This window comes from Lonchura striata, chromosome 17 (assembly GCF_046129695.1).
Source record: "Lonchura striata isolate bLonStr1 chromosome 17, bLonStr1.mat, whole genome shotgun sequence".
In the NCBI taxonomy this organism is placed as follows: Eukaryota; Metazoa; Chordata; class Aves; order Passeriformes; family Estrildidae; genus Lonchura; species Lonchura striata.
The window spans coordinates 7544378-7554389 of record NC_134619.1 but is presented as its reverse complement, the minus strand read 5'-3'; the positions used below and the strand labels follow the sequence as shown (position 1 = coordinate 7554389).

The 10012-nt window shown below is 64.7% G+C and overlaps 2 protein-coding genes across 2 annotated transcripts; both read right to left on the bottom strand.

Moving 5' to 3' along the window:
- Positions 1-772: 772 nt before the first annotated feature.
- LOC110469014 (bactericidal permeability-increasing protein) lies at positions 773-4614 on the bottom strand. Its single transcript, XM_031506552.2, has 15 exons — positions 4335-4614; positions 3999-4113; positions 3785-3913; positions 3548-3703; positions 3354-3417; positions 3179-3239; positions 2911-3002; positions 2589-2822; positions 2434-2493; positions 1846-2013; positions 1625-1692; positions 1290-1332; positions 1051-1114; positions 893-969; positions 773-814 (listed from the first exon to the last, which is right to left on the bottom strand). The coding sequence occupies exons 1-15, from the start codon at positions 4492-4494 to the stop codon at positions 773-775; spliced, it is 1533 nt and encodes a 510-aa protein (XP_031362412.2). The 5' UTR covers positions 4495-4614.
- A 3024-nt stretch (positions 4615-7638) lies between these two features.
- On the bottom strand, positions 7639-8542 carry ID1 (inhibitor of DNA binding 1). The gene is made up of 2 exons (XM_021527431.3): positions 8195-8542; positions 7639-7997 (listed from the first exon to the last, which is right to left on the bottom strand). The coding sequence occupies exons 1-2, from the start codon at positions 8513-8515 to the stop codon at positions 7956-7958; spliced, it is 363 nt and encodes a 120-aa protein (XP_021383106.1). The 5' UTR covers positions 8516-8542; the 3' UTR covers positions 7639-7955.
- Positions 8543-10012: the final 1470 nt, after the last annotated feature.

Genomic DNA, 10012 nt, shown 5'->3' with positions numbered 1-10012 from the left:
ACTAAGGGGTGATGGGGACAGGAGAGCTCAGGCAGGCTCTTAGCTGGGCTGGGGGTGCTGGTTCTGGGGACATGGGCTCAGCACCCATTGTCACGTTGGGAGGAGGGCAGGAGACTCACAACCTCACTGGGACCCACATCCCCCCGCATTCCCGGGGCTACCCTTCAGAGGAGCACCTTCCCTTTGTACGAGGCTCATTCCAGCGCGGTTTGGACCACACAAAGACTGGGGCTTTTTGGGATGTCACGAACATGGGGAACGCCGAGCCACCCCACATCGCTGTCACGGCAGGACGCGCCCAGCTCAGCCTTGCCCTGTCCTGTCCGGGGGCCTGGCGGGTCCGTGGGCGGCGGACACGAGCACCCTCCCGTGGGCAGCGGGAGCAGCTGCCGCGGGCTGCGGGAACGGCGGGACCCGCACATCAACAGAGCCGCGAGGGTTGGAGACAGCCCCGGTCCCGAACCGGCCCCGTCCCCAGCCCGGAGCCCCCCGCGGGGCACGGAGCCCGGCACGGCACCGCCAGAGCCCCTCGCAGCACGGGACACACGCGGGGTCGGGAGTGGGACCCTGCCGGGAGACAGGGTGAGGGGGCTCCCCATTCACCCCACAGCACTCAGGGCCGAGCTGCGCTCCCGCTTTAATCCCTGCCGAGGATGGGGGTCCGTGGGTCCCGCGGCTGGGCGCTTTGCCAGCCAGGAGGGCACGATGGAAAGGGGATGGAGATGGGGACAGGGCTGGTGGGCGCTGGCGGGTTCCCACGAGGCAGGCGGTCTCATGGCTCGTACTGCAGGTCCGTGGCGATGAGCACGAAGCCCTGTAGGGAATCAGGGTGAGAGGGGGGATCTGGGGGACGTGGGGAACCCTGGGGTAAGGGGACACTGGTGGCACCCACCTGCTGCAGTGAGAGCCGGGGTCTGAGCAGGCTGAGGCCATGTGGGAGGGGCAGGGGGATGCCAGCCTGGAGCCACTCTGTGGGGGGACAAAGTCATAGCAGGGGATGGCCCCGGTGCAGCTGTGGGAGGATGGGGACAGGAGTGGGATAGCACTTACTGTTTGCCCGGGGAACCCCAAAAAGCCACAGCCCGAACTTCAGCAGGGTCTCCAGACGCTTCACCTGTGGGACAGGCAGGCCCTGAGCCCAGCACAGCACAGGTAGAGGGGTCCATGCTGCAGGCAGGGCTCAGCCCCCTGCCAGACTTGCCATGCATGGGGTCCACAGCACCCCAGATTCCCTCCAAGGTGATGTGGAATCCAAGGCTCCCTTTGGCTTCCCTGGCACAGCCACTCACCTCCACTGGGCCCACATTTGATGCCACTTGTGTTACATGGAGCCTGTGGGACAAGATCAGGGTCAGAGCCAGGCACAGGGATGGGGACTGTCCCATCCCAGGGTGGGGACAGGCTGAGCTCCATGGGGGGACCAGGGCCCCAGCAGAGCAGATCCAGCTGAGGACCTACTGCCAGGGCAGTGGCACAGATGTGAACTGGGGGCAGGATGGGGTCTGAGAGGCAATACTCTAGCAATACAGGACTCAGGGAGGCAAATGGGCAGAGGTGGGGAATGGGGGAGCTCTCCAGGTATGTCCTGGGGGAGCTCAGACCCAGCTCAGGGTCGGACACTAACCCTGTCAGTCTCACAGTGCCCCCGAGTCTGTTCCTGGTGATCATTGGCTTCCCTGTCACGTTGGCATCCTGCAGCAGGAAGAGACATTGGAGAGACCAGGGCAGAGCCTACAACCCAGCATCACCCAGCATGGCCCCAGCCAGGAGCACAGGCACACCAGCCCCAGCCAAGTCCTTTGGGGTCCCCTGGCTCCCTGAGCCATGGCAGCAGCAGCCACTCACGATGTTCAGCAGAAAGGCAGGGACACGGGTGGCGTTGGGCAGCACCACAAAGGCCTCGGCAGAGCTGAAGAGGGTCCCATGCAAGGCATCAGCATGGCAGGAGAGCAGCGGCTGCTGGCGGGCCCAGAGCTGCAGCTCCATGGGATGGTCTGGATAGTGCTCCTGCAGCTGTGAGGGACAGGGCAGGGGTGGCACAGAGCCATGCTGGCCATGCCCCCATCAGGTCCCCACCGTTGCCCATGTCCCATGTGCCCATCACTGCCTGTGTTCCTTTCTGTCTGCATCCCATACTGCCTGCAACACCTACCACTTCTACTGCACCCCATTCCCTGTCCTGTCCCTCGTGCATCCCATTTGTCCTCTGTGTCATCCCATGTCCCATCCCACCTGCAGCCTTTCCCTCCTGCATCTCATCCCTCCTATGCCCCATCCCTCCTGCATCATTTCATGTCCCACCCTCCAGCATCCCCTTACATCTTCTGTTCCTCCTGCAATCCCATCTTGTGTCCCATGTCCCATCCCACCTGCATCCTGTCCTACTCCATGTCCTACCTGTGTCCCCTTCTCCCTGCGTCCCATCCCGCTCACCTGAGGGGAGAAGACCTCCATGCTCTTGGTCCTCAGCTGGAGCGGGAACCGCCGAGGGAGCTGGAAGGCAGGGAGGGATCAGGGTGCTGGGGCCGAGCAGGGCTGGGCATGGGGACACCCCAGTGGGGACAGCTCTGCTCTCCGGCCACCCCTACCATGGCACTGGAGATGTTCCTGCGCAGGGCCCCGGCTGTGAAGTAGGTGAAGGCAGCTGAGCTGGCGACGAGCTCGGTGACAGCCAACAGCAGCATGGGCTCATGTGCCAGGGGTGGTGTCGTGGGCAGGGGCGTGGGCAAAGCCACGGGCAGTGCCATGCCTGGTGCCACAGGCGGCACTGCAGGCAGTGCTGAGCGTCTCTGCTGGTACGTGCCCACCCTGAAGATCTCCCCCTGCACAGACACACAGATGGGTGTGAGGATCAGCCAGGCTCCCCTGTTCCCAAATCTGTTCCAGGAATTATCCCCAGGATGACATTACCTTGAGGGCAATGTCCCCATACTCCTCTGTGAAGGTTGGCGGTCCCAGCAGGGAGTAGTCGATGGCAGCAATGGTGTCCAGCTGGGTGGACACTGCAGGGACATGGAGGTGGTCAGGAGGAGTCAGACCACCAGCCCCCTCCCACAGCCTGGCTCTGTCAGGATCCAGCCCCACAGCGGGGTCCTGCAGACCCTGCTGGGCACCAGTCCTGTCCACAGCCTCCCAGGACCACCCTGCCTGTCCCCAGTCTTGGGGTCCCCTCACCCACCTTTCATGTGCTTCAGGGCAGTGTCCAGCCGATCAATGCCCCTGTGGAGCACGAGGCAGAGCTGGAAGCAGAGCAGGGTGTCAGCGAGCCCAGGGATCAGGGTCTCCAAGACTCTCACTGGGCTGGGGGGGAACAGGGACAGCAACACCCCAGGGCACAGGGGCTGAGCACCCACCTGCTTGTTGAGCTGCTGCTGCAGGGTTCTCTGAAGCAGAGGTGCCAGCAGGTTGTAGAGCCAGCTGTAGGGCAGAGTGGGGTGCTCAGATCACCTCATGGCACCCACCCAGCTTCCCCCAGCCCATCACCCTGCCTGGGGCACCAGTAGTCCTTGCATGCCAGGGACAGGACAGAGCAGGGGGTTGGCATCACCTGTAGCCACGCTGAAACTCCATGTGCAGGTCGGTGCCGCGGGTGTCACAGCCGGCGCTCCAAACTGTGGGGTGGCCGCTGCCATCCTCACTCACCCCCAACACAGCTGCCACGGCCAGGTCCTGCATGTGGAGCTCCACAGAGCCGCTGTCCTGGCTGGGCACAGAGAGGGTGAGCACAGGGACAGTGGTGACCCTGAGCCACCCTGAGTCCTGCCCCGTCCCCACGAGGACTCACACGGCGCCCAGCTGGGCTGCCCAGTCGGCGCTGAGCTGGATTCGGGCGCGCTGCACCGTCAGCCTCAGCCCCACGTCCTCGGCAAAGTCCAGCGTGGATTCATTCATCTGCAGCTCATGGATGTGAATCCTGCACAACACAGGCAAGTTGTGCTTGTGGCTGTGGCGCAGACAGGGATGTGGACAGGGACAGGGACCCCATGGGTGGCTCTTACCGTGGCACGGCGTAGGTGAGCGTGCCCAGCAGCGGGGTGTTGTAGGAACCCGTCAGGTTCAGCTCATGTTCCTTCTGCAGCATCGACTGGAGCATCTCCAGCCCAAAACGCCGGCCTGGGGCAAAGTGGGAATTTGGGGTAACACCAAGGAAGGGGCTGGGGTACCTGGGGTGTCAGCAGAGTGAGCAGCCAGGACCAGGATGGTCCTTCCATCCCCCATTCCTGGCAGACTTGGCATCATTCCTGGGAGTTCCCCTCATTCCCCATCCTTAGCAGTCTGGGCATCATCCCCCTCTGGTCTCCCCCATCCCTCCCCACTCAGGAGCACCAACTCACCGAACTCCAGTGTCCTCTGGGTCAGCCAGGCCTTGATGCCAGGATTGGTGCCGGGGCTGGCGATGGTGGCAGAGGCACAGGTGGGCAGCAGGAACAAGAGGCAGAGCCATAGAGTACCTCGAGGCTGGTCCTGGGAAATGGAGGCTGGAGCAGAGGACATGTCTGGGAGACACGCAGCAGGTGTAGAGACCCCTTCCCTGTGCAGCAGCACAGCCTGGACTTATACTGGGACAGGGAGCCCCGGGTGACATCAGCACATGCGGGGACACCACAGTGCTCTGGCCACCGAAAGCCCGGCCTTGCCCAACGCGTGACTCAAAGGGGAACCCCCGTTGTTCCGCACTCGTGGCCATCGTGGGAGCCGGGCAGTGCAGGGTCCCACACCAGCCCCGCCAGCCCCCACCTGGGGGGACACACGAGCCAGGGACACCAGCAGGGGCTCCCCACAGGGGCACAAGACACAGAGACACGGCTGGGGCAAGGCCACACAGAGCTCTGCCTGGAGCATGGAGGAGTGGGGAACAGGGACAAAGTGAGCTGGTCCTGGGCCGGGGGACCTGCTCCAGGGCAAACAGGGCTCAACCCATTTGCACCAGGGGGCAGCAGCCGGTCCCACTTTGGGAAGGGCTCTGGGAACCCTGCCTAGGGTTACCTACATTTCAGGGTGTCCAGGGTGTGGAAGCAACCCCCAAGGAAGTGATGGAAAAGTTGGGACAGTCAGAGCGAGAGCAGAACTGTGCAATCCTTCACAAAAAACCCCAGCTGTGGGGAAGGAGCCACCCGCACTGCCAAGCCCACCATCAGTGGCACCGTCCCCTAGCCAGGGCAAGCCCCTCCAGTGCCGTGGGCTATGGATGACAGGGTCCAGCTGCCCTCCTGGATCCAACGTGGCAGACCCAGAGGTAGGTCTAGGAGGGCCAGGGTCCCATCTCAGCACCACAGGGGCACACAGAGACCACGGGCAGTCTCACCAGAGGGACTGCAACCCACATAATTCACCTCATGGAGATCTTCAAAGCAGCTACCCACTGGCCAGGGATGCCCAGTGCCACCAGCCGTGACTGCGGTGGTGGCCGGTGCCCCCAGCAGTGACCCAGAGGCCAGCACTGACCCTGCCCCCCAGCCCAATGCCTACCACAGCCCCTCTATCCCAGGGTGCCCCTGCCCTATGCCAGCACTCACCGTGGCAGCTGGGTGCAGTGCCCCACACCGCGGGGGCCGCGGGTCCTGCCATGGGTCCCAGCTCCTCCGTGTCCCGGGGACTGTACGCGGCAGTGAAGGGCAGGGGCCAGCTCTGACGCCAGTGTCCATCCCGGGTCCTGGTCAGACCACAACGTCACCCATTTCCCACGTCCCTAATCCCTTCCGGGATGAATCAGGTCCCGTGAAAACATCCAGGGACCGGTTGGGGCGCAGGTGCCCGCGGGCTGGGCGCTCCCTCGGGCTCTCCTGGTGCTGCCGCATCCGGCATCCCGACACGTGCGGGCGGCTGAGCCCTGCCAGCCCCGCTGCCAGCCTGCGCTGGCTCCGTCAGCCCCTTCCCCAGCTCCCCTGTGCCAGGCACCCGGTGGTGGCCGCCCCGCGACCCCTGAGGAGCGGATGACAGCCAGGGCTGCACGGCGAGGGCTCGGTCGTGGGGCACACAGGGCTTAGACAGGGGTCAGGCAGGGACGTGGGGACACACGTGGACACACACGGAGCCCCTCTCCCCACCGTTCCAGCGGGAGCTTCCACATCAGGCGGCAATGAACAGGTAAGGGCGGCACTCGGGAGCGCGGCCCGGGAAGAGCCCCAGCGCCTCCCGCGCTGCCCCCGGCCCGAGCAGAGCCCCCAGTCCCGGTTCTCCCTGTCCCGGGACCTTCTGGGCTACTCCAGGAGGGCGGCCCGGACCGTGCAGTGCGAGCGGACACCGGGAGAGGGACCCACCGGCCCGTCCGCACCGCGCTCCGGGACTGCGAGGAGGGCGGGCGGTGGAGGAGACGCCAGGACGGTGAACAGGACCTGGGGGTGATGGAGGGGACCCATCCAAGGATGGACAAGTTCATCCACAGACATCCAAAACCCCCCTGCTCTATGTGTCCCCTGCTGCTGTCACAGCCAGGACAGGGGTGGACAGGCAAGGCAGTGTCCTGGTAGCCCAAGTCACCTGTGCCCTGCACAGGCCCTGCCAGGGGATCTGCGGGCTGGGAAAGCACGAGTGGGCACGGGGACACGCACGGGACACTCTCGCAGCTGTGACCGTGCCTGTAAACACCAAACACACACAGAGGGCGTGCAGAGCTTCACACATGGACACGCCTATGCCTGGGGCTGCTCAACACCTTCCAGCCCCAAATCCTTTGGCTGGGAGACCCTGGGAAGGGAGGGGCGCCTAAAGGGTGCCACCAGAGTAACAAGAACCCCTCCAGGCACCCCAATTGTCTCCTGCCAGGACCGTAGGGAGGTCTGAACAGATCTGGAAGAGGAGGCTGTGAGATCCTTGGGGTGTTTGTGAGTCACAGGGAAGCTCAGGTAAGGGCAGCTGCCCGGGGCACCCCCAGGCCTCAGGGTTGCATAATCCCTGATGCAATTTCCTTGTCCCAAGCGGTTGTCTGTCCCCACAGGCAGGGGTTGCACCAGGAAGAGCAGGAACCACAGGGGTGGGGCCACAGAGAGAAGCACCCCAGGATTTGTATCTGCACTCCCCTGTAAAGGGATGAATCCCTACATGATCACCCCTGTAATCCCACAGTCCTGACACAGCAACAATTGTGGAAGCCTCGGAAAGGCTGCTGGGTGCAGCTGGCCCAGCTGGGAAGGGGAATGAAGGGAATTCCAGGCTGCAAACACGCCATTGTCCAGGCAGATGGGGAAACCACACTCCCACCTGGGCACAGAACCCCACAGCTGGCTCATAGCACTGTCCCCTCTGTGTCATCAGCTCATCAAGGTGCCTAATTAGGAGAAGATGCATCCCAGCACTGCTGCATTATTCCACCCAGAAGATAGGGTGGGAACAAGCTTTCCTCCTGTGTCTGACCCTCAGCACCCCACGGCTGAGCCCAGGGAGTGAAAACCCACGGGAACTACTGGGAGAGGCTCTGTGGGGGTAATTCTGGGACACAGGGAATTGAAACCAGCCCGTGAGGAGCCCCTTTCCCAGCACCACCACAGGGTCCCAGACCCTGTATCCCCCAACATACCCACCCAGCCCACTGTGGTCTGCACAAGTTGCTCCCCCGTTAAGTGGGGCACAAATCCCCGGGGCTAAATACACCCAAGACGCAGGGGAGGGGGTGTGAGGGGCAGGAGGAAAACGCACACGTGGTCATCAGGGCTTGTTTAATAACAAAACTCCAGCTATTGTAGAACAATATTCTCCAGCATCATTGTAATATACAATACGGGGAATGCTCTCAGTAATCTGAGAAGGAAGGATCCGGCCCACAGCACCCCCTGCCCAGGCTGCGGGGGGACCCCCAGCGCAGCCCCGTCGGGGAGCCAGGGATGCGGGTGAGCCGCGGTGCTCGGGGATGGGGTCCCGGGGACGATGTCCGTGCTGGGACCGGGATCCCGCGGATGATATCTATAGTGGGACCGGGGATGATCCCGCGGATGGTCCGTGGAGGGTCCAGCGCGGTCTCAGCGGCAGAGGATCCGATCGGCAGCGGGAATGCACGGAGCCTGCGGGAAAGACACGAAGCGGCCGGTCAATACTTGCCAGGAGGGCACCGGAGAGGACGGGGATGGAAAGGAGGCAGGAGGAATGGACCCCCCCCCGGGAAGGAGAGGACGCGGTGGAGATCGGGGGAAGGAGATTCCAAGGAACGCCGGTGCTGCCCGTCAGGAGCGCGGGTCTGAGCCGTGGGGTCCGCACTCACCTCGGGGGAGTCCCCAGCAGCGGCGGGGCAGGGGGGGCCGCACTGCAGCTCCAGCTGCAGGTCCCAGATGTAGTCGATAACGTGCTGCAGCAGCTCCACCTTGGAGACTCGCCGGTGCCGCGGCAGCGTCGGCACCAGCGCCCGTAGCCGCGAGTAGCAGCCCTTCATATCGTACAGCAGCGCGGCGGCCGCCTGCTCCGCCACCACCGGGGACACGCCCGGGCCCGGCCCGCAGCGGGCGGCCTCCCCGGGCCGCACCGCCTTCAGCGGGCCGCCGGCGCCCGCGGGCAGCGGCGAAGAAGCGACAGCGGCGACCTTCATGGCGAGAGGCTGCGAGCGCGGCGAGCGGAGCGGGGACGCGGCGAGCGGACAACGAGCCCGCGCCCGCCGCGCCTCTTATAGAGCGCCGCCGATGGTGGGCGGGGCCGCGGGGAACGCTCGACCAATGGCAGCGCAGAAAAAGCGGGCGCGGCCCCGCCTACTCCATTCATGCGCCCCTAAGGGAGCGTCTTAAAGGGGCAATGGCGGAGAGAGCTCCGTGACGGGCGGGTGCTACGAGGGTGCGGAGCGCCCACCCTTCCCCGCAATTAACGTGGGTGCATGCCCGGGGACTCCCGGTGTCGGGCTCCCCGCAGCCCCGCTCGCTGCTTGCCCCCTCCAGGCCCCGGTGCCCCTCCGGGCGCTCGGCCCCCCCGCACTCCCCGCGCCCCTCCCTTCTCCGCGGCGGCTCAGACCGTGAGACGCCAGGGTCGTGACGTCACCCATTCATAAAACCCGGCGCGCTGTCAGCGCGGCGCCGGGCGGGCGGTGCCCATGGCGACGGGGGCGGGGCGGGGACACACACCTGCAGCCCCTACGGGGGGCACCGGGACCCCCACGGAGACATCGCGACCCCCACAGGGACACCGGCACGCCTACGGAGACACTGGCGTCCTCTCCTGGATACGGGGGCACCGGGACCCCCGGGGGATATCTGCACCCTGACGGAGACACGGGGGCATCGGGGCCCCACGGTGGCACAGGAACACGGGCATCCCCACAGGGGACAGCTCCGCGCCCCCTGCCCCGAGTTTGGAGTTCTCCGTTCCCCCCTTTCCCTCCCGGGGCTCAAACCTCCGCAGAGCTGCTCGGTGGCGGCTGCCGGGGCGGCGGGCGCCAGGTTCGGGTCCACCCGAGGGACGGGCAGAGGGGTCGAGCCCTGAGTGTGTGGGGCGGCACGGGGAATGGGCTGCGAGCACGGTCCTGCCGCGGGCAAAAGCGGTGGAGGTCCCATCCATGTGCGAGGCAGCCAGTCCTTGCCCCGAAGGGTTTCTGGTCTGGGCTGTAATTAGCGTTACTGCTAATTACCCCGCACCTGCGGGGAGGGCAGGCAGCGCCCAGGGAGGGCCCCGAGCGAGACCCCGGCACACCCCGAGCAGCATGAAATGGTGTGGGAAGGGAGGGAGGCAGGCAAAGCTGCAGCCTCAGACACTCCCGGGTGTGTGTACAGACACAGACACGCAGGGTGGGTGTGCGTGTGCACACACAAAGGTATGGACACACACGTGCTTGCACACACTGATGTGTGTGGGACATACCCAAATATGTGCACAGGAGCATTCACACACATAGACAAACCTGTGGAGACCAAACACAGCCACAAGTACAACCACACGGATGGACACAAACACAGATACACACACGCACGTGTACACACATGCGTGCTCATACACACATACACCCTGCCTTGCACACCAACACGTGTGCCCAAGTGCCAGCACAGCTCTCCCAGCCCTTTATGGGGTTGGGCTGGGGGTGGCAGACCCTGCCGCACATCCC